This window comes from Petromyzon marinus, chromosome 12, assembly GCF_048934315.1.
Source record: "Petromyzon marinus isolate PM22_M1 ecotype Great Lakes invasive population chromosome 12, UKy_Petmar_22M1.pri1.0, whole genome shotgun sequence".
In the NCBI taxonomy this organism is placed as follows: Eukaryota; Metazoa; Chordata; class Hyperoartia; order Petromyzontiformes; family Petromyzontidae; genus Petromyzon; species Petromyzon marinus.
In genome coordinates, this window is record NC_133678.1 from 13,881,752 (window position 1) to 13,909,387 (window position 27,636).

At 45.6% G+C, this 27,636-nt stretch overlaps 1 protein-coding gene across 2 annotated transcripts in view; it reads left to right on the forward strand.

Annotated features, from left to right (window-relative positions):
- Nucleotides 1-19,592, forward strand: part of LOC116941524 (chymotrypsin-like elastase family member 2A) — a 36,272-nt gene extending 16,680 nt beyond the window's left edge. The window contains exons 1-8 of one of the 2 annotated variants that reach the window (XM_032952669.2): nt 14,225-14,355; nt 14,865-14,959; nt 15,425-15,522; nt 15,829-15,957; nt 16,644-16,780; nt 17,099-17,241; nt 18,044-18,196; nt 18,992-19,592. In XM_032952669.2, the coding sequence (XP_032808560.2) occupies nt 14,316-14,355; nt 14,865-14,959; nt 15,425-15,522; nt 15,829-15,957; nt 16,644-16,780; nt 17,099-17,241; nt 18,044-18,196; nt 18,992-19,096 (900 nt within the window). In that variant the 5' untranslated portion in view covers nt 14,225-14,315 and the 3' untranslated portion in view covers nt 19,097-19,592. Of the gene's footprint in view, nt 1-14,224; nt 14,356-14,864; nt 14,960-15,424; nt 15,523-15,828; nt 15,958-16,643; nt 16,781-17,098; nt 17,242-18,043; nt 18,197-18,991 lie in introns of those variants that run through there. The other variant, XM_076066660.1, reaches the window with a different exon arrangement.
- Nucleotides 19,593-27,636: the final 8,044 nt, after the last annotated feature.

Genomic DNA, 27,636 nt, shown 5'->3' on the forward strand with positions numbered 1-27,636 from the left:
TCGTGAGAATTTTATTGCGTTATTTTATTTTATCAATTTATTATTTTATTCTCATTCTATGTGACTTTACTGAAAGAACCAAAGAAAATGTAATCTCTCTTTTTCAATTGAGCAAGTTCAGAGCGCTCATCCCTGCCGATGTTTCTAATGAGTTTCTTAGCGTTTTTGAGGATGGCGGCGATTTCAGATCTTGCCACGTCTGCTGGGATGTGTCCCTAACCTTTGAGGGCTACGTCATCCTGGGCAATGATATCATCCACTGGGATGTGTTTGGGGGTGACTGAAAAATTCAGCCCTCTAGCGAGTACCGATTTTAGGCAATCAGAAATTGGACTGTTACTCTTATTGATAACAATCTTGTTAACATCTAACTTTTTCACGTGTGGATCTGGCTTCTTTTTTGACAGGATGTTGCATTTAGCAATCAGGTTAACTTTACATTTGGTTGACATTGTCGCAGCAGAAGAAACAGTCATGTGATCTACAAGGTCCCAAGCAGATGTGGACATTTTATCGATTAATGCTAAGTGAGAAGATGGGTATAAGCTGAACAATCATTGGAAGGACGTTATTAACCAAGTAAAGTCTTAACTTGCTTTGGTGCTTCCATCCTTCTTGCCGTTTGGCTGTTATCTCCGACTCTATGAGTTGCATTGCCCTTTTGGTTGCCTCTGCATTAACGGGCTGGGGTCTTACTAACATGGCCACCTCTGCTCCCTTAGCTTCGATGTATCGATGGTTCTCGCTGTAACATGGGCGGTGTGTCTCACTGACGTGACCACCGTTGCGGTGGTTCTCTTGCGTTGATACGCTTGCCTCTCACAGCGCAGTTAGCAGCGCCGCAGCTTGTGTTACACATAGACATGACATTAACTTGCTAATCTCCCTAATCCCTCTGCCTAATCTCTCCCATCAACATAGTGCTAATCTCCCATTAACACTGCTACTCTGCGCATATGCGGCGACGGTACTCTTATGCGGCGACGGAAGCTCATTTACTTTGACATGCTAATTTCTCTCCATAATCTCACTCTCCCTAATCTCTCGTATTAACACAACTGATGTGCTTGCGTGCGGGGATTGGACTCCTTCCCTGCTCGGACCCCGCCTGCTTGCCCTTGGCCAACATATATAACCCCTTGTTGTAGAAGCACTCTGGCTGTGTTCTTCCAAGTTCAGCATTTCTACTGTTGGATTATTTTTTCCGCCTACGGACGATCGCTTGTGTTGCGATCGAAACGTCGTGATTTTTTTCTTTTTCTACCTACGTGACCAAAGAGTATGGATTCCTGATGTCACGAAAGCTTCAAATCAAGATTCGTGATCTTTTTTGTTCATTTTAATAATTTCAACATTTTATGATAAAGTGTTATGTCTATGACAACATAGAAGATTCATTCATCAGCCTAAATGTTGTGTTGGGGATATACCTGGACCTGTCTTACCCTTTTGTTTGCCTTTTAAGCTGGACGCAGTAGCACATGCCTGTGATCCGGCATTCTATAGTCGAATGTTGGTGGAACATGTAGATATATGAGAATCTTCCACCTGTGATCTGATACAAAGTGGCCAGAAGATATCAGTACGGCAAATTGATTCTAGAGTCCATTAGTACAGATCATCAAGTGTTTTCCTGGACCCGGGGCGTTGGGCTCATGTGTGGGGTCTGGGTCCTGGCTGCGTTGCTGCTCGTCGTCATCTCTCCATCTTCTGACCACGTAGAAGATCTCCTGCGTGGTTTCCATCGCCGTCATCATCACGCTGCCAGCCAGTGGCATAGCCGAGTGAGCGCGATGGGACCACGCCAAGTGATCGGCTGTGTGTAGCCAGTAGAGACGTTAATATCTAGTGTTGTACTCAGTGTAAGGAATAATAAGTGTTGGCCTGTGTTGTGCCCAGTGTGTGTAATAAATAAGAAGTACCCTCTACACACTGTGCTACTGTGTGGACGCCACAGTACTTTGTTTCAAAGCCTCTACATGCCTCGAAAGAAATCTCAATACACGTTTTGCATCATATACTATTCTCCTCTGTAATATATAGAGCCATCAATTTCACACTGGAACACTCCTCCTTGGCGCGAGTGCCACCGTCGCCATCCACAACGACGACGTCGAGGCACACCATAAAACCTCTGTAAGCACAGCCAAACCGGAGGATGAGAGAAAAAATGCTATACAATCCATATCGTCTCGGTCTTTATATTGTTGATGGTGCGTTTTTGTGTGTGTGTGCACGCGAGTGGGTGCTGTTGTTAGGGAAGGTAACTAACTCTATGAGAGAGCATGACCAGAACGGGTCGTCCCTCAGTTTAGAAAATATTCCCTGCCGCCAGCAAGACGTGCACAGGGTGTTCACGCCGATGAACCATCTCCCTGGGCCCTGCGAAAGCCGCGTGACCTCGGGTGAATGGGGGATTAGGGGTTGTGTGTTGGCCAGGGGCAGTCTTCATGTTGTCAACAAATGCCTGGAGAAGATTCTAGGCATGTGTTGACAATGATGGAGAACAAGTGGAGACTCTTTGACTTAAATTTTGATTTAAAGCTTTCGTTATTGTTTGATATATATTTTATTATGTTATTGTTTTCCTTCAACATGACTTTACCGAAATAGCTAAGAATACTCTTTGACTTATTTAATGTATTAACATTTATTTGTTATCATGTTACAGTGTATTATCCGTTCTAATTTTTATTAATAACGCTAGTCCCATATTAGTGTTAACATTTATTTGAAGCACCCTGTATAGAGCGACCCCAGCAGTCGCTAACTACTAAGGGGCGGTGACGGTACCTTGACGCTTGTGCCTTGAGGCGCCTCAAGGGTGCACCTTGAGGCGACATACGCACGGATACACCCATATACATTTAGAGATATCCTCCACCTACGTTGAGACACATATAAACTGGTGATCGCATGGGCGTCTCAGGCTCAACGAAGCGGGGTGTCGAATATTAACCCCTGTGTGAGGTCGTCAGGTGCAGAGTGGTTGCCCAGCTGAGGTGTGCGATGACGAACCTGTGGCGCACACGCATGTGCACTTAGAGTAGGGGGCAAGTACCCCACCCCAGGAGGGCCTCACTTGGGGGAAGGACTGTTCTATACAGGGGATGAGGAACCTGAGGACGAGATGGAGACCTGCCAGGGGCAGGCCGGTTGAGGCAACAACCAGGCCGGGCGGAGTGGTAGAGGGCCGCGCAATGCGCCCACGAAGGAGTTGCGAGCAATGCTGAAACACGAGGGCCTGACAGAGGCAGGGGGCTGCTCTGGACCAACACTCGCCGCGCCGGCAAGACCTCGGGTGGCGCCGGAAAGACCTCACGTGGCGCCGGCTAGACCTCGGGTGGCACCGGCAAGACCTCGGGTGGCGTCGGCCCACCAATTCCCCCACCCTGCTCGGGTGACATCACATGGGGCTTGGGTCATACATATTTTGTCAAAAGAAACAGCGGCGTTTGCATTCGAAGCAGCAGGGCATTATCTGTTTGCACAAATAATGTAGGAAGAATTAGACACAGGCACATGCCCTCCTTTGTATTTGCTTAAGATGTGCGTGGCTTCACTGTTTGTCAATTATAATGACATTTGCAAGAGAGCATTGCAACTGCACAAAAATAAATTTAACTGATATTTAAGATTGTGACCACAAATATGGGCACTTTTAAAGCCACGTCAATTTGTGGTAATGTAATCCATTTTAAATAACAAAAATATATATCGAGTTTTAAAAAGCCAATGCCAATTTTTGTCTTGTTATGAACTTACTATGGAGTTACAAGTATTAAATTTCAATTATCACATTATGAAATGGCTTATGATATGTTTACGTCATTTAAAGGTTGCTTATTTTTACAAACTGCTAGAGAGACGGTAATATTCGTGGAGTACAGTATGAGGCAAGGATCATCTGTGAACAATGACCAAGATCCCCCGTATAGCCTTAATACACTTTTGGGGAAAGTGCTGTGAGCGAGCACCTATTAAGGTCAGCGCCAGCACACCCCCGGACGCCTTTGTCTCCCAAGTGAAAATTTTACACATCGGACAAAGTAGTAATTTGAGGCTGAGTCTACCTAGGGAAGGCCCAGGACCAGTTCAGATATTCGTGACTGATGTTGGCCATGATTATTTTTTCTATTTCACAATGTGGAGGATAATCTAAAGCCATTTACGTACGCGAGATTATTTACCAGTACATCAGCGAACATATATACATAATATAGGTGAAGCAACACGTTCTTCCTGTTATATGTAATATCACAGACTGAAAAGTAGACATTTTATTGCAATATCAATGCTATAATATGAAAATACACTTCTGTCGAACATCAGTGAAAAATCTCAATTTTCTCTGGTGTTCGCCCCCCCCCCACCATCTGCACAAAATGTCGATTCCCATCAAGGATTCTGCAAGTCTCATTGTCTTACTGTGGATGTCACATCAACCCAGAAGCTCCCTTAACCCATCTCTTCATACAAAAGCATAGGTTTGGTGAAAGTCTCCAAAACAAATGCAAAGCACCTATACACATTTCCAGCTGTTCTCTACGATCTGGCCAAGTGGAAGTAACAATGCGATGGCTACAACTGAGCCCTGCCCAAATACCCACACTGGGTTTTCCCCGTAAGTGAGCACATCCGATTAGTTTATTCAGACGGGTAAGATGACTCCATGGCTACAACCACATTTCGAGTGCGAGTCGACATCAAATCACAGAGCCTCTGCGACAGACGGTTCTCGACTGCAGGGCACGACTAATATAAACTACAATCATGAATCGTTTGACATGTCAGGATCGTATAACTTAAATAGGCAGACAAAAATGCACGCCCGAACATATTGTACCAGCATCTCACAAAAATGCTTCCTGCATGCAAATTATCCTTTGTGATGAAATAAATATATATATACCTCCAGCACAAGCAATGATTTGATGGTTTATACATGGAACTTGCAACGAAAGAAAATATTTGCATTGCCTGAGTAGTTTCCGATACAAATAGTCAATCTCAGATATGCGTGCGAGCAGGTTCTATGCACGTTCATAATTTTCATAGTTTACATGATGCAGAATCAGAATCTGTATGCATCTTGGAGAAATCCAATGACCTACGGAGCTTTTTCCACAAATGTCCAGGAGAGGTAGGTCAAAAGTTACATAACGCAGGGGGGGGGGGGGGGAGGTATCCTATCATTCTGCTTTATCCACTCGCGTTATTTTATTTGCACACTAAAGCTGGTTCGTGATGCCCTCGGGGGGGGAGGGGGTGACTACGAAGAGGAGGCGTCCCGCACAATGTGACGATAATACTGTGGGTTTGTGCCACGTTTGAACAGATCTTCCCAAATGGCTGTCCAACGGCGTGGATGGTTCTCTAAAGGTTCTCCCATTTCCTCCCACAAATAGCCACCCACTATGGGAATTGACCAAACACCCCAATTTTAGCAAGACCCTCCTGAAAACGAGTATTGAGACTCAGTGAGGCTTCCGAAGGTAAAGTGGATTATCATTAAAGTTCCTGTAATACATTAAGGCAATATCACCTGCTTTGTAATCAGTTATAATTTTTTCAGCGATGAAACAAGAATTGGTTTTAAACTTTTGGCAGTAATAGGTATTGAGATGTTCAAACACCAAATAGACACCTATTGCAAGGTATCAAGGCTGTATTAACCACACGTACTTGTGGCAAAACATGCTCTGATAATATATGCAGTGTGTTTGAAACTGATGGGCCTACACCAGAGATATTCTTCTGTATGGCCTTGTCTAACCAGTTTTAGACCACATATAGCCAAAAGGCTAAAGTACAAATCTATCCTACACATTTATTTCAGCTTTATGTCTATCACTGGATGCAGGCCTCATGCGGTGTCAGTCATGTGAAAGGTTTGAGCACGCAGTGTTTAGGAACTAGATGATGCAGCATTAAACTTGCGCATAGGCAGGAACATCAGCGAAGATAAATCCGGTGATAATATCACAAATACCTTGTGATCACACAAGGAAATGAAGGTTCCTAGTCAATTTGCATATGTGAAGAGATTCGTTTGATATAAAGTAATTTGAGTTCTGCATGTTTTTTTAATTTCTCCGTAGCAACCTTGGAAATGTACGTTTAGTGGAATGAATTTGGAGGTTGCATATATATATTAACAGCCCTTTGTTAATATGCTGCTGGATGAGGGCCTCTCCACGCCATGGCAGTCATTGAGGGTTTTTTAAACCACACTTTTGCCGTGCTGGCTTGTCTGTGGTAGCAAGTGTCATGATACTGGTGGGGAGCGGAGTCGCAGTGGTTACCGCACTGCGCTATGAACCCCGTGACCTGAGTGCAATTCCCGGCCATAGCAAACATCACTGGTGAGTGATATTCAAACCGACACTGAGCACCAATAACACTGACTAGCATGGTGAAGCATGGTCAGTCAGACAGTGGGTTGACAAAAGGACTCTTAGTATTATTCAAGAAAAAATCGGACTTGTGTACTCAAACTGTACACAAGTCCGAAAAATAAGTCCTGGCTTAACGCAGAAGATGCGTTCCTGAAAAGTGCCGGACGTCTGGAAAGCAAGATGACAAGAGCCTCCACTTCAAGGCCGGCTTAAAACCCCTGACGTAGCACAGGCACGTCTGGAACATGAGAGAACAAGCCTGGCAGTGTCTAGAACAGGGGTGGGGACCCTTTTTTCTGCCAAGGGCCATTTGGATATTTATAACATCATTCGCGGGCCATACAAAATTATCTACTCAAGAATTTTACTGTTATATTTGGTCGAACATTAAATTAACTCACCCCTAATGTGATGGCTGAAACTGCTTCTCTTTGGTGAGGCGTGTGATGTTAGCTGGTATTGATGATGTTGCTACTCGCAACTGCTTTTCCAGGTTTGCTCCTAGATTTATTGAATTTCGAGTCCTGCCTGCGGTTGCCTTGGCAGGGCCAGACAAAATGATTTCGCGGGCCTTATACGGCCCGCGGGCCGAACGTTCCCCACCCCTGCTCTAGAACCATAAAACAAAAGCAACAGAACAAGAACGTATACATAATTTAAATCATGCATGGACAATGACAACTTTGTGCATAATATGTATGGTGACTCTTGGATTAACAGAAGAATGCTGTCATGTCATTGGCAATACATCTACTGACTGACAAATTTAACTATTTGTGAGATGAAGAGCACATGCCGGAGGCACGCTTGTTTATGTGAACCAATATATTGTCAATAAACAAATAACTAGGGTGTTTGTCTCTTAACAGATTCCGAAGTGAGCGAGGCATCGCCCTGGTGTTTTTGCACAATATTACGTTGTCCAGATTTTTCTACGAAATATCACAGACCCCTCAAATAAAATATTGTGGCACCTTTGCTTGCATAGCACAAGCAGTAACTGTGTTACTATATGAGATAATGACTAATGTTAACTATGAACTTTATTTTATTTTACCATGTAAAGCACACTGAGCTATATATCTATTTTTCACAAGTGAACTGGCCACAAATGATACCTCAGCGAAGTTGCTTATGTGGAAAGCTATAACAGCCAAATACTTTAACCCCATGGAAATAAATCCACGCGACCACGGGGAGAGCATGCAAACTCCAAATATACAAGCGTCAGGGTCTATATCGAACCCAAGACCTCCTGTATACCGGGCGAGGTAGTTAACATCTCGCCACTGTGGCGAGATGTTAACTACCTCGATCACTGTGGCGAGATGGGCACCACAGTACTGTACCACTTTGCTTCAAAGCCTCCACATGCCTTCCAGCAATCTCAATACACGTTTTGCATGTCATAATATTCTCCTCTTTCCTCTCTTTTTCCCTCCTGATGACGATCGCTTGAGTTGTGATCTAAACGTCGTAGTTATTGTCTTATTTTCTTTAATATTCTCGGGGTTCACTATCAATATCTGAGTCTCACAACGGCAGCCTGACGAGTGGGAACCGTGGGCAACGGCTGTTAAAACGCGGCGCAAGCTTCAGTCTTATTGCCTACTGTTAGAATGTCGCCCGACAGAGGGCGACACAGATAAACGGCTGTGGCTAAATTGCCACGCGGAAGTGATTTCAAGACACAAAAAAACCAATGTATTCGTTAATAATGATTTCGTTTTTGTCATGTCGCGTTGATTACAAACACAGATGTTGATTGCTTAAGGACACCCGAATGAATTTTAATTTGAAGCTTTTGTGACTGCAGGAATCCTGACTCTTTGGTTCTTTCGGTAAAGTCACGCGGGTAGAGATAAAATTAAACAAATCACGACGTTTTGATCGCAACACAACACACCGGTATGCTGAAGAGCAACGCACAACATCTGACAATTTTTAATTCGACGTTTTCGCTGGTAATCACATCCATCATCACCGAGCGATGACTCAGAGGTGAACTCCTGCAGGAGATGATGATTGTCAGAGTTGAACTCGTTATTTCCAGCCGGCATTACTGTTTTTGTGGTGTAGAGTTTCTCGTCATTTGCAGCTTTGAACTTTTCAGGTTTGTTTGTCGACGTACTCATGTTAAGGAGTTGGCAACGCTGAGGTGTGGAGTCACAACAGCGAGGACGTGGTTCACTGCCTTGGTTCTTGAGCTGTAAATTATTTAGGAAAAGAAAAGCTCTTCAATGCACACACTTTTATTTGCACCCAAAGTAGAATTTAAATTATTTTGACCGCCGAATTAATACAATTTGATGTGCTGCCCCTCTGTTTTGTCGTACATACTGTAGAGTACACATTATTTTTGACCGTAGTCATGGAGCTGAAGCGTCCAGCGAGTGGTGATGGTGAGAGTGTTGCGTCCGTGGCCCAGAGGGGGGCTGAGCCCCCCCGCTTATTTTCTTCTTCTAACCAACCTCACCACATCAACTCATTGTCATCATCATCTAAACCGTTAATATTAAAGGTATGTAAAGTTAATCTAATCTTTTTATTGTGCTATTGTGTAATGTACTGTATTTTATTCGGTGTTTAGTGAATAAACAGGCAACTTAGTTAAGCTATGGTGAGTCTGACAGCGGCTATGGGTTCCCCTAAGCTCCAATTTCCCACAGGCCCCTGCACTTTACAAACCGCGAGGGCTTTAACGAACCTAGCCATCACGCTTGGCAGGGGATTACTTTAGACCCTGGCTCATAAGCATAGTCAGAACTCTGGCTGATCTTTTGAACTTGATACTTTTAATGAGCGTGGCCGTCTTCCCAACGGGGTGGAGACGGACCTATCTCAGGGTAAAACTGTTACATCGAAACATAAAGTCGTTAGCTAATTGAACATTGAACTCCCACGTTACATGCACAGCCACTATGCTGCGACATCAAGTAGTGGTAAATGCCTAAGTAGAGGCTAGCCATACTTCATCCCTGCGTTACATAAACAGTACAGACTGAAAGATCACCGACGTAGCATGGCAACACGGGCTTACCACACGGTACACTTCATCATCCTTGCCCCAGGCAGCGTTGGATGTATCTTCAAGAATTATTCAGGGCGGCTATTTTCAAGAGTGACTCACGGTATCTTTCAGTCTCTAACCAAATGAATTGGTTGGGCTTACGCCTGAATAGGTCTCATATCGGAGCACGTTGAATACATGCAGTGTTCACTACTTCTTTAACCTCATTAAGTTGCATTAACAATCCACTCATGTAGTCTACACCAAAAACAATATTCATTACTCACAAGTATTGTTTCTCAAGGGCTGCAAATATGATGGATTAACATAACATTACGGAGCTCTGCATGGAGACTGCATCTCCTGAAATAACTGTCCCTGCCTCTCCCTGGTTATGTGGCCAAGTCTCCCAACTAGGCTATCAATTCCACCCCTGTGCATTCTGTCATTAAGTGCCAGAGAGTGCACATAATGAACAGAACAATTACTTTAAGGTGGCCTCACTTGACATTCGTATATGAAACAACTTGACAGATATATCTGGCGCTCCAGCATCAGAACGACGACACAGATCTGGATCTAGAATGTGTACATCCTTCTTATACAGTACTGCAAAGCTCCACAGGTTTACCACAAAAGTTCCACATGTTACTGCTAGCTTTACATATGCTTACATTTCCAGAGAATAGAAAGCAAAAGATGACTGTTCTTCTAATTTTCACCTATGATTTGAGTACCAGTGTAATGCGTCACTCACTAAACAATGCTCTCGTGTACATTTCACTTCGATAATAGCACGTTGGACAGAGGACCGCGCTCACAGTTAGAATATTAGCAGTGGTTAGCGCATTGCACTATGGACCCAGTGGAACTGAGTTTGATTCTCAGCCACTGCTAACATCAGCGGAGAGTGCAGTGTGAACCAGTCTTGGACCCCTCTGCTTCTCCAAAGTGCACTGACTAAAAATAGCGAATATAATCTCACTACGACTCATACTTCACAGGAAACCTTCACTCGATTGACAAAGGGCTGTAATTACATATTAATTCCACCAAATGTATTTTTTTCCAATGTAGCTATAAACAAAACGACACATGTCCTCACCTCTAAAATGTCTTGGGTTTCCATGCCATTGCTTAGTACTAAACATTTAAAAAAGGGACATTTCCACACACATGCAAATCTGCACAAACGGAACCACTGTTTCTGGATCACCTGATTTGCGACTTCACTACAGATACCACTATCTGCTCTGCTTGTGTTGCACACGCTCAGGTTCCATGCTGCCCTATCTTGTTTATAATGTCCCATCTATGTTTCCCAAGTAATTTGCATGCATTCACTTGGATGACGTATTTTCGCTTGGCCAGATGCCGGAAGATGTAAAGGGGTAGGAAGTGGAGAAACGGTCAGCTCTTCACATATTTAAACAAGGCACCAAACACCATCTGTCATTTAACAAGAATCTCCAATAGACTACATTCATAATAAATGTGTTATAGCGGCCTGCAGAAATGTATGCAGGGAAAAAAATATAAAAAATCGAAATCAAGTTATAAACAGTTGGGCAGTGCTCTTCTTTGGCAGTCCCGATCCCGGATTGCTGCCGTGGGGAGCCAGACTCTCCTGAGTACATCAACTGATGACTGTACATAAAGTGTTGCAAATTTAATAAACCCAGAACGGATAATGGGCTGAGCCGACTCCTGGTCTTTAAAACAAATAAAATAACAATGGGAGTGGCTACAATGTGTTCAAGATGCTGCAGAAGTTGTAAACCATGGATCAACTCAGTCCTTTGCACTTGGTGTCAGTTGGTAGAAAATGTGAACGTGAAACATTGTTGGTATCTTTTAAGCGGTAACACATTTTGTAGCCTCTGTATTTGCCAGAATTATTGATCAATTGTATTACAATCTGTAATTATGTAAGTTCTATTGGTATACGTTTTGTTATTAAAAGAACGGCAGCTGAAATTGAGAATAACTGAACGGGAATTTGATGTTTTGCATCTTACATAGGTAAGATGTTCAACTTTGATGCAAAACATCAAATTCTCGTTCACATATATTATCAATGCACTCACAATTCGGCAACATAGGACATTTAATATTTTATTTTCAGAGAAATTGATAATATCGCAGATGAAGAGACAAAACAAGAGCAAAGACTCAATAAAAATTGTTTCTAGTTTGTATTGTTTTTTAAACATCTCATTTGGTGTGCAATCAGTTTGTAATCATTGGGGTGGGGGGTAATGACCAATATTTGAACTTGCGATCTGCTATTCAACTAATAGGCAATACAATAACTTTCCATTTCAACACAAAAGATAAAAAATACACTTGCGATGTATGGTATTTAACAGTAAATCAACGTTGTAATAAATAATTTAGCCAGACTAGCATTCGTGATCCTCAACGCTCTTTCAGTTGCATGCTGCTTGGGTTGTTTGGTTAATTTATTTTAGAGAATGTTTGCAAATAGGAGGAGGCTGGAGTACTCGGAAAAAAACCTCACACTTAAAAGGGGATAACACTGCATAATTTGGACGGATACAGTAGGCCAGCGACTTTCTTTCTACAATGCCACCCATGCATCCTTCATGTATCTCATTATACAACCATCGTTTGCGATTACAAACGTGATTTGTAACTTTCATGCTTACATATGTATCAATAGTTCAATTTAATGGGAAATTTTATTGAGGGACCATCTGTTGTTTTGGTCTGTTCTGGGACTGATTAAGCTGTTGTTTTGCTGCCTTGTCCAAGTTTGGGAACTGGTGTACTTGTGCAACTTTGAGGTAAAACTTTACGTATTTTACGTATACAATTTTCGTGATTTACTTACCTTTCTTATTATTTGCACTCCTATCTTTGTTTGTATTGTTTGTTGTTATAACTTTCTGACCCACCTATACTGCAAATCTATGAAAAAGAGCTTCATAGATAATCGTATTTCTCCAGAATATATAGAGATTCTGATGCTGATCATTAAACTGGTCAGACTACTACCGTTGTGTGAAATAGGTTAGAGTCAAGGAAGCAAATGTTAACAAAGGAAATTGAATATTCTAGACTAGGACAAAGAGGTTATTATGAGTGCCAGTGAGGGGTTAAAGGATGTGGCCTCAAATGAACCAAGTTTCCTGAGGACAATGGGGAAACATTTTTGAAAGTCATAATGGGTGATGACTTTTAGAAAACTCTATCACATCAATACCTGCTAGAGTGCAGAAATTAGCTGATTCATATCAAACATTCCTATGTATAGACAAAATAACTTCCTTGTAATATTTCCGGAGAGACTTTGAAAAGTACTGTCATTGACTACTTGCTGAGGCCTGGACGGCACACGAGAGTGGGGTATGGATAGAAAGGCGTACACACCTGGCCACTTTTGTCTCCCTATAATTTGGCCATTTATGACTACGCCACGCAAGAGATGATTACGGTCAATCCCGTTAATGCCACCGCAGCTCAAAATTGCTTGCTACCTTCTGCTAGATCACAGAAATGTCACATAGCTGACTCTACACATAACCGTCAAAGTCCAATTTAACATTTTTATTATCATCATCACCACCATCTGGCTTTAGGTTTTAGGTCTATCCGTGGGTCGCCGACCTCTGGATGCCAAGCCAAAGTGTCTCCCTGCTTAAACAAGTGTCTGGCAATGTTGACCTCAATTGGTGAACGCTTTTCCACACGGTCCTGTAAATCCCCCTCACCAGTCACTTGATGAATCTACCAGTCTAGTGGTACTCATTTTATCAACCAGATAGGAGAAAATGAGCTCAGTCAGCCACCAACCAGGATTTTGAGTTTTGCCACGATCTGATAGCGACTGTGAATTTCTTATGATTGATGGTAGTTTTTCAAGAATGATACCACTTCTGGTATACATATGGAACTTTTCCAACACGTAGCTTTGCAAGCCCGGGAAAAAATACTAAATAGAGGAAAACCTTGCCCAACGCGTGTTAGTCGAATGCGTGTTTCGTTTACACACGATTTACAAACTTAGGTCTGTTCTACAAAACACGGGGGTGATGTTTCGACAATACATTATGCGGTTTGACGCTGCTAATATTATCATGTTCGTGTTGAAAAGTAATGCCCGCAGTGTTACATCGGTTGGAAGGTGTGAATGCATCGACTATGAGAACGATTTATTTACCGTGTATGTTTTGTGTGTGTATGTTTTTGTATAATAATGTAACACACTCAACACGTAGAGCAGCAAAATACAAATGCTCACAATGCCGCATCACTGTCCAACTGGCGCTCCACTCGTTGTTTTTGGCAACGCTCCTCTGACCTCCATTGTTGTTGGAGGGCAACTGCCTCCAACTCTCTAGTTATGTCCTTCCCGAGCCTCCTCCACAGTCATCGGCTCGTCTGATCAGCTCCACATCCTCCTATACAGTATTAGTCCATAATGTTTCTACCCGTGCCGTGCTCTTTTAGCCTCCTCTATCCGGCCAAGCAGACGCTGCTTGGGCATGCAGTTGATGGGCATGTGGGCTCCATAATCCAGCCAACGCAGCCTTGCCTGCCTGAGGAGCTCATTTTTGGGAGTGACCAGATCTGTCAACCATCGGTCAGCTCCACGTATTCCATTATAACCTAACCGATACAAAAATCTGTCCTTAAAGTTGGTTTGGTATCATCAGCAGGATTAACACTGTATCACTTCCTGCTGGCCAATAGAAACAAAAATCTGAATTTGTAATTTGCATGCCAGCTTGATGTGGGCAGTTTTTCAGATAGGGAAGTTCATGTGGACAGCAGATTCTGTATAAAAACCAAGACGGCCCAGCAGTGAGACACGGTAGTGGAAAGGAAACACTCGTGCACAAGAAGCTCCAAGTCTTCAATAAACTCCAGTTCTTCGATCAGCCATGCTCGCCTTTCTCGTCTGCGCTGCTCTGCTGGTTGGAGGTGAGTGATTGCCATGCACACATTTGTATTAGTGGAGTGATCACTCTAGCTTCTTCAGGAACTGGACTTAGTTATAGAAGAGGTTGCTATTACATTGATTAAAACATGACACAACATGCATAAGGTACAACCCAAAAACACATCACTATCATTGTGTGTGTACTTTAGTATGTATTCACATGGAAGAGGTAGTGTAGCGGTTAGCATTCTGTGCTACGAACCCGGCCACCCGAGTTCAACGAACGCTCACGACCAACACCAGTGACGATTATCTGAGTCGGTCTTGGGCCTCGCCTAGGTCGACTCAACCTCAAATGAGTACCTGCTACGATGTGTGAACATCGCCACTCGAAAAACAAATGCGGCTGGGCATGGTACTATCTACCCACCCTTTCGTGTGCCGCAACCGGCCTTCATAGGTGCTCATTAACTGCACTTGCCCCAACAGTTCGTTAAAGCTATACGGGGGATATTTGTTTTTGTTTCGCGTCTCCTTTTGTTTCTCACAGCTGAGGTGTCTGCTCAGAGTTGTGGGATCGCAGCGTATTCCCAGATCCGCGTGGTGAACGGCGTGGAGGCTCGCGCCAACTCTTGGCCTTGGCAGGTAACGGCAGAGGCTGAATAACAGCCATCACAGCCACACGCTGCATTGCCAGTCGATCACAGTGCAGCAGTATCCATTGTTCTAAATGCCACGTGGAGGACATCATCCAGCAATGCACTGACACAACGGCTGCATGTGTGCAACATGAAATGTTCAGATCTTCCACTATTATCAATGTCATTGAATCGGTGACTATAATGGGAGAGTGGTAGCGCAGTGGTTTATGCACCGCACGACGAACCATGCTACATGGTTTACATTCCCAGCGACTGCTAATATTAGTCGGGAGTGAAATCCATACCAGTCCCGTATTCTATCCGTTCACAACCAGCTATGACTAGCATTGTGAGGCCTGGTCAAACGGACAGTATATTGACGAAAGGGCTGAGTTAGTACTGTATTGTAAGATATAGAAATTGGACAAATAACCGTAACTACCACCACTTTTCTGGGTGTGCATTGCAGGCGCTCGTGCAGAGGTACTCTGGAGGAAGATGGGTCAACTACTGTGGAGGAACCCTCATTGATAGTCAATGGGTGCTTACCTCTGCGAGCTGCTACACGTGAGTCACGGCACCAGTGGCGTCGCTATCATGTGTGCAGGCGGTGCAACTGCACCGGGGCCCAGGTGTTGTACAGTATTTTCCTGTACCACATTGTGGCCACCAAAGTTGGAGCAGTGTATCCTGGGAGCAAGGAGGCGGCCTCTATCAATTACCTTTACACGATGCCGCAATGTGGCATTGAAAATACCATGCAGTAACTCGCATCATTACTGTTTATTAATTCCTCACTGCAATGTTTACAGGTGTAAGTGATTACGACCGCCCGTCTCTCTGTTATCTCCCCACATCCACCACAATGTGCAGGAGTGGCTACAGCTACAGGGTGGTGCTGGGAAAGCACAGTGTGTCCACAACCGAGTCGGGGCAAGTCACACCTGCATTGAGCCTGATCGCCTGGCATAGCTACTGGAATCCCAGCATCCCGGCCAATGGGTGAGACTGCACACGGGCGCACTGTTTCCGTGACACTGTGACATTCCGAGTTGAAATAGACAGATACATATCCATATATACAAACATGTACAGAGACATTCTACAAAGACGCAAAGAGACAGACATTTATTTTCCCATTCTCGAAACTCATCACTTAAACTGCCTTAAAGCAAAACAAAGTATAATTGGAATGTCAGTCAATGATGAATTATTTTTCAGAAGTAACATTTAGTGTTATATGGCAGTGTTAATGACAAGACGATGAGATGTCTTGATTTGTGCTTACGCACTGCTTCCAGCCCATGCCCATTCTGTGTTTTAAAAGATACAGACAGATGAGACACAATGCTATTTCTTCATCTCATACAATGCTTACGATAATACAATAACTAAAATATACTGTAGACCTCATGCATTTGACCCTATTACCCATGGCTCCATTATCTGCAGAAGCTGTATTGTCCACAATACGTCTTATTACCCGTGGTCCTATTCTTCCCATTATTGATTAATCTGTCCCCACAAATAAGTGCAGTGTCAAATCATGGATAACCCCACGACATATATCCCCCACATCACCCGGGTTAGTGGGAGTTCTCCTGTGCACAGCGCTGAATCCCCATTGCTTTTTGTATGTTCGGAGTTGAGCGTCACATCACGGCTGCCCCTGTCTCAATCCCCCACAGGTACGACATCGCCATGTTCAAGATTGCGTCGCCCGTGACTCTTTCCAGCAAGGTGCGCCTCGCCTGCTTGCCCAGCGCCAACCAGATACTGCCCAACAACTACCCGTGCTACGTTACAGGCTGGGGATCCCTTTCCAGTAAGTAACGTTCACTCAGTGTCAATTAAATACAACAGCAGAGGGAGTTATGTGGAGTGCTTTAAGTCCAACGTGTGAATTGCCCCTCTAGTTTGACTCGGCCCTTAATCTTTCTGGGGTTGACAAAATTAACACAACTCTGCATAGAGTCAACAGTGGGCAGCAGTCTGCCAGTCGGGTGGCGATGTTGCTATGTGGCTTTTCCCTTTTTAGTACAGAGAGATGGACGGTTCGATAGGGGAGCGCCTGTTAACGCCACCAAAATCCGATGCTTTCACCAACGCTCTCCATCTCCACGTTGTCTGTGTGCGTGAACAGCCAGCGGCCCCTTCCCCAGCGCCCTGCAGCAGGCCAGCCTGCCCGTGGTGGACTACGCGACGTGCAGCCAGGCCAGCTGGTGGGGGAGCAGCCTGAAGAGCAGCGTGATCTGCGCGGGGGGCAGCACCCGCTCTGCGTGCTATGTGCGTACGGAGTGCAACGCGAGCCAACCCGCGTCAATCCCTTAAGTAAAATTTCCAATGGGAAAATTTGAGGAAGGCCATAATGGTTGTTTGCTTTACTTGCATTTTTCAAATATTTACTATGCACCCTCCGCATCAATATTTATTAAACCAGTTATTGGGCGATGCTGTGTTGGTAGTGGTGCATTTAGCATGAATGACAAAAAGCTCCACACATTTTTCAATAACTGTACCTGTATACGTTTTTTTGAAGACTTCATTATTGACAAATTTGTTGCAGTTTTTTTGTATAACCAATAGTAGATTCCACTTTTGACGGCTTTATTCACATACATTAATGGAGTTACTAAAATCCAGATATTGGGACGATGACATGAATAAAAGATGGTAGATAAATTAATACTGTAGCCAACATGGCAATCGTTGACTGTCGCTCGTCATGTTGGCCCTCCTAGATCGTGCCACGTGCATGGAAAACCCAAAGGCAGTATAGTAGAATTGGGTGACGGAAGGGATCAGGCCTTGGCATTCTTCGATATCTCTCCATGACTTAGCACCATGGCTCTGAAGCATACTTGACGAGTGTTTGCTCACACAGACACCTGCTACTACAGGACCTCAAAACTTTAGAACAGGAGCTCGATGCCCACACTCTTACAAAGCCAAAAACATGCTAGCAAAGACACACAAGTTGGTGAGAGGCATGGTGGTATTTGCTATCACAGCCACCCACTCCGGTAATCCAATTCTTCTTGATCCAATGTCAACGTGAGGCATTGCTGTACTCTGTTATGCACCACAGGGTGATGGAGGTGGCCCGCTGAACTGCCAGCGGTCGGACAATGCCTGGGTGGTGCAGGGAATCTCCAGCTACGTCTCATCTCTGGGCTGCAACACGATTCGCAAGCCCACCGTGTTCACCCGTGTGTCAGCCTACAACAGCTGGATCAGCAACGTGAGTGTTTAGGTTGCCACTGATCAAGTTATTAACATCATAAGACTATCACTATTAATATTTAATACTGTAGAAATATCATTGCCATTAACAATATGCAGTAGAGTTCCAATCATTTTGCGGTGATGTGGAGAGTACATATGTTTCCACGCAACTGCTAATGGGAAAACAATTTGGACGTCTCAGGGGACATGCATATATGATCAACAACTGCATCCACGTGGAGCACATCTGCTACATGGGTCTATGTTAAAATATTATTCAATAGCTGAGACTTATTAGCCAAGTCTTTAAATGTGACATACCTTACAACTCAAAAGATTTGGTCATCACAGAAAGCAGATAATCGAAGTTCTACTCTAAAGATTAGGGTCAAAATCATGTAATTGTCAATGTAATTATTGCTATAACTTTTGTAAATGTCAATATAATTGTCAATGTTGTCAATATCAATGTAAATCTCAATTGGCTTACAATCTCCTAATTCGATTGATAATAATGGACTGTTACCAAGACAGGCATTGAAAGTGGGCTACAGTGGTTTGCAATCAAAAAGAAAATTGTAAACGAAGTTGGTGCAAGATCATCGTAAAACTTGGGGGTCTAGGTGTTAACTGCAATAGGAGAAGCGATGGCAAGGTGTTATGAAGACAACTTTATCGTGATCGATCACAATGCAAAGGTGGGATTGGCATAAGGAATCAGGCGGGTATTGGCCAGGTATGATTGCTATCATATATGTTTGTCTGTAGGTACTGACGTTTAAACACCACCCATTCTCTGTTTCTCCCACAGGTCATGAGCGTGTACCGTGAAGCCCCAAAGCTCGCCGATGGAGAGCAGCGCGTCAACAGCGGAGCCAATGCCACAATTGCTGCATTCAGGCAGCCACAGGAGTAAAGCTATATGCTCTTTACATCAATGCTACAACTAACCCTAGAATAACAGTTTCTTGCTACGGGTATTTAGTTTTAATATGGAACTGGGCATGTGGTTCAATGCAGTGAGTTTGTGTGGTCACATTGCTTTACATGTCATCACCTATGATAGTAAATGCTGCTCATGTGACCACTGTCAAAAAGACTGACTCCATTTTGCATGAATACCGGATGTTAATTAGTTACCTTTGTATTTGGTGACGAAAGAAAGTGGCAATAAAACCAGCATGCATACTGGATCATAAAGTGCCATTTATATCACTTGAGAAGTTATTGATTGAATCTGAAATATTAGGATGAGGCCGAGGCAGCATGAGTTAAAATTCTTCCATTGTCATAGTTTAGTAGGGAATAGAACATCATGTGTTATTGTGGGACGACAGCAGATTCAGGGCGATGCGATTTTGGCTTGGTGTAAATGCAATTTGGAGAACAAATAAAGTACCTGGTTTGTTTAATTGACTGGTGGAAGTTATACCACATTAACCATACACATAATTACAGGATCCTCAGATTATTATTGCTATGACACATAAATATGTTACTAAAATATAGAATCACACTTGAGTAATCTATATAATAATACGCTTGTTCATGTGTGTGCCTGTCTTTAATGCATCGGGATAACATCACGCGAATTTTGGGTGAGGTGAAGGGGTTGATGGCTTCAAAGATGCAGGGGTGTTGAGAGGAGTATCAATGTCACGCCAGGATGGGGTGATGTTGTGAGGAGGCAGGGTGATGATGTCACGAGATGAGGAGGGACCGAATGGAGATCATGACATCACGAGACCTTGGGCTGGTTAGAATTTGTAGAGGGACTATGACGTCATGTGATACTAGTGAAGTTTATGATAAGTGTAATGACTCGGACAACTTGAACTGTACAGGTTTCTTTAGTTATTATTTAGAGCGCTTCACGCAGGTAACTTGAACTTGGACAGGGATAGCGCACAGATCACTTGGGCCGGGGATAACGTACAGCTAACTTGGACCAGGTATGGCATGCAAGTAGCGACAACGTGAAGACAGCGACGACGTCAAGATAGCAAAGCGAAGACAGCGATGGCCCGAAGACAGCGACAGCGTGAAGACAGGAATGGCGTGAAGACAGTCGACCTGATCCCACGGCAGCCCCAAAACTTGCGTCTCGCATCCTTTTATTCCCGGTGTGGCCCTCACTCCGCCCCCGGCCATGCCCCATTTCTCGGACCCTCTAGCTCATTTCCAACTTCCCAGATGGTTTCCCTTCCGTGATTACCCCTCGTGACCACAGGGCCACATACTGTTCCTGAAACCACACTGTCTCTACACACACACTGTCTCTACCCCCACACTGTCCCTACCTCACCCCCCCTCCCCCTTTTTGAAACATATCAGCCGTCTCGGCTCATAATGACAGTGTACCGTGTGAGGGCCAAAGATCCGCATCAGTAATAAAATCTTTTACCCGACATCCGACGAACTTTAGGGCAGACGAACGGCATAAATAAACAACCCGATGACCAACGAACATTAGGGCAGCCCAACTGCATAAAATAAAATGATGCCCAACGCTTTTTAGGGCAGAAAAACCCCGCATGTAAAAAAAAAACAACCCGCTATGACCATGGGAGATTCGCTTAGCGGAATCGTAAACACTTTGACCGGGTCCTTGACGCCGGTCCATTGCTCTCGGAGGATTTTTGTGCCTCTCCAGGCAATGGGGGCTTGCACAAAAGCCTTGAAGGGGTAGGTTTATCCCTGGACTCTTCTGAGGAATTTGACAGGGCTCCAGCTAGCGGTTCATCACACGTGGTGGCTTCTTGAGGTTCCCTGGGCTTCAGGGACTTGGAAACTGTGGTCGGAACAATGCATTTTCCTGAGGCACAATTTCCTTGGCCTATTGCCCCAGCTGGTTAAACACACCAGACATTGGCCGCACAGGGCTTGGGGGTGAGCTGTCAACAGAGGGCTGAACATATGGTTTAAGGCGGGATGGGTGAACAGCCCAACGGCGGCATTCCGCCTGAATTCTCACACACTGAAGCCTCCTGACTTCCTCCACCTCGACGGGACCTTGCCATGGCCGATGTAACTTGGTGGGCATACCAAGCAGCACCTGAGGGCAGTATAACCAGGCCCTGTCCCCGATTGCCTATGAAAGCAAATGCTCATGCCATTAGAAGCTTGCATCTTGGCAGTATTTTCTCTGGCCGCTTCGCGAGCTTCAGAGACACGACACAGAATGACCAGTAGGGGAAGTGGCATCACTGCTCTCTTCCTAACCAAGCCTGATACCCAATTGTGCATCAATGGGGGGTTCCTTTTCCCACCCGTACATGAGAAAAAAACGGGGAGAATCCCATAGAAGCATGTGGGGCCATCCTGTACGCTGCCAAGACTCCTGGAACGTGCAAATCCCAATCTGTCTGTGCCTCATTAACTGCCTGACAGAGCATCGATGTCAGAGTTCTGTGCAAGCGTTCCACCACATCATCCATTTGGGGATGGTATTGCGACGTTCTCATCTTTTTTGTGCCTGGCACGTCGCACGCTTTGAGCAGCAGCTTGGACGAGAAATTTCGACCTTGATCCGTGAGAAGCTGCTCGGGAGCCCCCTTATCCATCACATAGCCATGCAAAAAAATGCATCGGCTATGAATGCAGCCATTTGGTTGGGCAATGGCCAAGCCATTGGACACTGGAAAAAATACTTAACCCTGACTAGGAGAAAAGTATTCCCCTTTTGTGTAGCCGAACAGGGTCTCAGGATGTCAAGTGCAACCAATTTGTTAATGCTGGACACCGTGATAGACTGTAATGGGGTTTGAGATTCTTGCGATGGCGGATTGAGGCCCACGCATATGTGCAACCGTTGATCAAATGGAAGACATCGTTTGACATTTCCGACCAATAATAGTCTTGTTGCATGGTTAAAAAAGTTTTCAAATGCCCGAGGTGAATCAACTTATCTTCATACACTGCCCACATAAATCTACCTCGTAGGGAAGTGGGGACCACAATACACAGACGATGCAATGTCTCCTGCCACCTCATCAGCAGACCTTCCCGAAGGACAAACTGCGAGACTCCCTTAGGCCCGGGGTTCTTGTAGTCAGTTTCTGTACAGCACCACACGTTCAACAGGGAGACATCCTCCATGTGTAGCTGGCCCCATTCGGCATGCATAAGGTCCAACGTGTCATCTCTATGTGCAACCGCCACAGCCGGTGGTGAGTCACTCGAAGCCGCTACGACCCCCGGTCACCCAGCCCTAGGCTGTTTACACCGGCTCGCGCCCGACGAGCATGCTCAGCGTCTTTTCAGTGGCATTACAGTGCCCCACACGCCTGCGGTGAACCACTCGAAAAGAATACTCCTGGAGTATTTCAAACCAGCGTGAGAGCTGGCTGGGAGGCTGGTCCACTCTCAGAGTACTCGAGTGCCACGTGGTGCATGCAGACTACAAAGTCTCTGCCATAGAGAGAAGGCCTGTACTGTTGGACGAAGTACACCATAGCCAACAGTTCCCTGCGGGTGACATAGTGCTGTTGACAGAATGTGATAGGATGTGACACCCGTATGCGATCAGGCTTTCCACCGCGATCTTCACCTTGGACAGGACAGGCCCCATGCCCATGTCACTAGCATCAGTGTCCAGTATGAACGGCAGGGAAAAATCTGGGTAGTCAATAGGAGGCACGTTGGAAAGGCGATCTCACAACCATCGCAAACTGCTAAACAAACCTTCGGTAATACAATGCAAACCCAACAAAACTGCACACTTCACCCACCGACTTGGGGGTTGGCCAATCGCATATGCACGCCGTTTTATCCAGATCCGTCGCTATTCCATTAGCACTAACAATCTGGCACAAATATCACACCGCGGTCTGTAGCAAATGGCACTAGGCAGGTTTCAATTTCAGATTTGCCGACCGTATGCTGGAGAGTACTATCCGCAACCACTGCAAATGCTCCTGGAATGTGCGGCCAAACACGATGATGTCAACCATGAGTTTCTGGAAAGTCGCCGGTGCCCAATGCAATCCCATCGGGAGACAATTAAACTGGGACAGTCCCTGGGGCATTCGGAATTCTGTTTTCGGCCTGGATGACTTAACCAAGGGATCCCAACAATAGGTCCTGACAATAGGTCCAATGTGGGGAAGCGTCTGCTACCGAGACTTTGTTCAATTTACGGAAGTCGACTCAAAACTGTAAGCTGCCATCCTGCTTTTTGACCAATACCACAGCGGCTCCCCAGGAACTGGTTAATGGTGAAATTATATCCGCCATCAACATTTCCCCCACCGGCTGTTGTACGTGTTCCTTTTCAACAGGACTCAACCAATATGAGTTCTGACTAATAGGAGCTGCGTCGCCCGTATTGATGTGGTGTTGCATCAGCGAAGTTCGTCCAATATCAAATTTGACTTGACTAAATACGTCACGAAACTCTCTTAGCAACAATCGCAGTTCGTTGTTGCACCGCGCCTATGACTTTACCCGCCTCGGAGTCGACATCTTTACAGCATGCCACTGTCGTGTGAGCTAACACCGTACCCGCTTGAACCACAGCCCTTCCCAGACCTACATTCAGGACCTGTAAAAACGGTTCCTGATTCACCCAGAGGATTGTCTGCGTCCCTATTAGCTCAAGCCCATGGGTCGCTGTGTTAGATAGGGTAAGGAGGACTCATTTGCTTGTGTTGCCAACTGGAGGCATTTGTGGTAGCGCAAGGGAACTAACATGTGTGTGCCTGTCGGAATCTGTATAGATTACCTTGTCAAAGCCTGAACCATAAGGTTTGCCACGGTGTTCCTCTATGGGGAGACCAAAAAAAACAACCATTGTCCCAATGGCATCTCGACACATCCTTGATAAGTGAATATTTTCAAGGGCATCCTGCTCAAAAAGTCTGTTCCCAAGAGGCAAGGCACCGTCAGTGTCTTCAAAACCAAAACGGGCCTTGACATCTCAATTTCTCCTACTTCTACTGGCATAACGCGATGATTCCTTCAGGGCAACAAATTATACTTGACGCCCGAGATGATAGTAGCCGAGGCCCCTGTGTCAATTAAGATACATACCTCAATTCCAACGTGAACATGGAAGTCGCCCATTTAGACTATGGAGTAAGTAGGCGGCACCGTATCGAGCACTGCATCCACCATCTCCAAGAAGGCCGAATACTCTGAACTGCTGTTTGGTGCATAAGCACAGACAACAGTCAAAGTTTCCTTTTTGAGACCTGATGTCTCAATGAGGCGACCCTCTCATCCACTGGTACAAACTCCAACTGAACAGCACCCAGAAGGGGGCTTGTGAATATCCCCACATCTGCCCATGGCCTCTCACCACATTGCTGCCATGGGGGAGCCAGTCTCTACTTAGGAGATCAACTGTTAACTGTACACAAAGTGTTGCTAAATTTATCCACGTAAAAAGGATGATGGGCTGAGCTGGAGGTGGGCTCGCTCTATCTGTAGGTCCCGGGGGGAATATGCAATTGTTCCGTTGAGCCCGGCTCCTCACAAAGAACAGTAGGCCGGGTCGACAGGTTCTCCTCTCCAGAATCCGGTGGAGACAGCGCAGGCGGCGGTGCTGGGGACGTCACGCGCGTGGCACCTTATGGTGTGGTGGAGCAAAGGATGGTCTGGCAGATGACGGCGATGGTCCGGGAAGGCGTCGTAGTACGTCGCAGCCCGATGAGACGTGTCCCAGCAGGCAGCAGCTGTAGCACACGACGGAGCTGCTCCCGGGAAGAGGAGATGTCTTCCGCCATCGCTGGTCGTCCCCCCGCCACACCATGCCATCCTCTCGGCCGCCTTCACTCTGGCTCAATGCTCAGGCAGGGACGGGCTCTACTTCGTCAGTTGTATCCGGACATCATGGGACGCGGAACACGCCACCAACCCCTGCTATTGCAGAAGGCTGTGAGCCTCAATGCACCTCGCCACTTTGATTAACGAAAGGTCGTCGTCTACAGCTGGCAGGACGATGTTGAGGACCTTCGCCAAAGCCAGCAGTCTCTTAACCAGCGCCAAAAAGTATGCTATGGAAGGCAAGGGTCGTCTAGGTTTCCCCCATCTTTCGCGTAGCGAATTTGTGGCGCACATTGGACAGCGGCTCGTAAATGGCTGCAACCTGGTTGAAGGCTTGCATCAACGTGGCCCTCTCCGATGGCAGGATGATGAGGAATGCCACCAGGGCGTCATCGTTATGGGCGGCGGGCTGCGCTCTCAGCGCCTCCGCCTACATCCACCCCACCAAGTTGGCGTTCATTCGGAACCGCCACTTGATGACCACCCAGTTGCCCCAAGGTGGCTTTATATTATTTTATGAAGGCAAGTTGATGCCGGAGAGATGGAAGGTAAACTGGCAATTTCGACCCAATTTCGGATTTAGCGGGTCCCGCGCTCCTCTGCTCCAAGAAGATGGCAGCTGCCAGCACGGGCTGAGCCGTGGAAATTCCTGCTTGGCGGGAAATGGCAGCGGGAACTTCGTCGCTGCTTCCCTTGCTGGCTCAGCGAAGTGGAGCTCCATGAGGATGGACGCCGTGGCATGGAGGAGCTCCATGAGGCGGCCGTGTGCAGCCTGGAGCAACTTTCCCATCGGCTTGGAGCAGTCACGCGGCAGGTCGGAGCTCTGCTCCGCCAGCAATGCTTCACCTCCCTCCTCCGGGGCTGCTTGCAGGATGAGATATTTGTCTTCATCGTCCGACGTCCTGGTATGCAGTCTGTGGTGCGTAGACATAGTCTACAGCTAGCTAAGTATAGAAAATTTTGCGTATGGCCACTTCCAACACCAGTTGTAGTGGATTAAACTGAGTCGCAGACGTGCTTCTTGGAGGCAACACATATTTACTAACACCAACACATAACACAGAGAGGTTAATGCTCCTTAAACAGATAACCTATGGTAGTGGACCACCAGGGTAACTACGCTTGTTACTGGGAGCAGCTACAAAGGACAGGACCCTAGCTATAGTCCTCGTCCATGTGTTGGTGACTTCTTCTTGGACCTAGAACGTAGATCGTAGATCTTCAGATGACGGCAGCAACGCTGAACCCTGGTTCCTGTGCGGACCCCAGTTTATCTGCTGCTGGGTCGTGGCTGGCTCCGCCCTTGGCCACGACCACCTTCATGCTGTTTATAAACCCTTCCCATAGGATCTACCCTGACACATGACCACCCCCAAGCCCCCCACCTGGGACCATTGTGTAGATCTTACTGGGTCACGTGCCTTCCAGGGACAACCAGAGTGCCATGGCTTCGAGTAACATTATCCCATGACTGACATTCCCACACTCCCTCCTGTAGGAGTCAGCACCACACGCCACGCATGGTGCCACTGCGCTATCCCAGCGCTCACCGAGCCCCCTAGGGATCGTACTGCACCCACCTACGGGGTGTCCGCAATGACAATGCATCGCACGCCGTGCCTCGCTAGAGCCGGCATTACACAGCGACATCCATGATGTCGCTACAAATGCATAGCCACTATGCTGCTACATTAAGTAGTAGTAAATGTCTAAGTAGAGGCTACCCATACTTCATCCCTGTGTCACATAAACAGTACAGACTGAACGATCACCACCAAGCATTGGAACACGGGCTTACCACAAGATACACTTCATCATCCTTGCCCAGGCAGCGTTGGTTGTATCTTCAAGAATTATTCAGGCAGATATTTTCAAGAATGACTCACAATGGTTGGGCTTATGCCTGAATAGGTCTGATATCGAAGCACGTTTAACACATGCAGTGTGCACTACTTCTTAAAACTCATTACATGGCATTAACTAAACACTCGTGTAGTCTACACTAGAAACAACATTTATTACTCACAAGTATTGTGTCTCAACGGCTGCAAATTGGATGGATTAACATAACATTATTGAGCTCAGCGTGAAGACAGCATCTTATGAAATAACTGGCCCTGCCTCTCCCTGGTTATGTGGCCAAGTCTCCCAACCAGGCTATCAATTCCACCCCTGAGCATTGTCATTTAGTGCCAGAGGATGCACATAATGTACAGAACAATTACTTTAAGGTGGCCTCATTTGGCACGTATATATGCAACAGCTTGACATATATCTGGCGCTCCAGCATCAGAACCATGACACAGATCTGGATCTAGAATGTGCAAATCCTTCTTATACAGTACTGCAGAGCTCCTCAGGTTTACGACAGAAGTTCCACATGTTACTGCTAGTTTTACATATTCTTACATCTCTAGAGAACAGAAAGCAACAAGAAGTACTTAAGTGCAATGCAGAAGACATCACAACTAAAAGACCTGTGCGGTTAAAGTCCCGGTTGGGAGTTGCCTCAGCTTATTATCCCTTAATGGAATGAGTATCACACTTTTAGGGACGCTAACCCCTGCTACAGTAATGGTGAATTTCAACCACTGGCTTAGAGCCAACATTGACATTGGTTACGACTACCCCGTGCTTGGTTGAACACAGTCACTTTGACACAACCGTCATTAGTTAAGTTTTAAGTTAAGC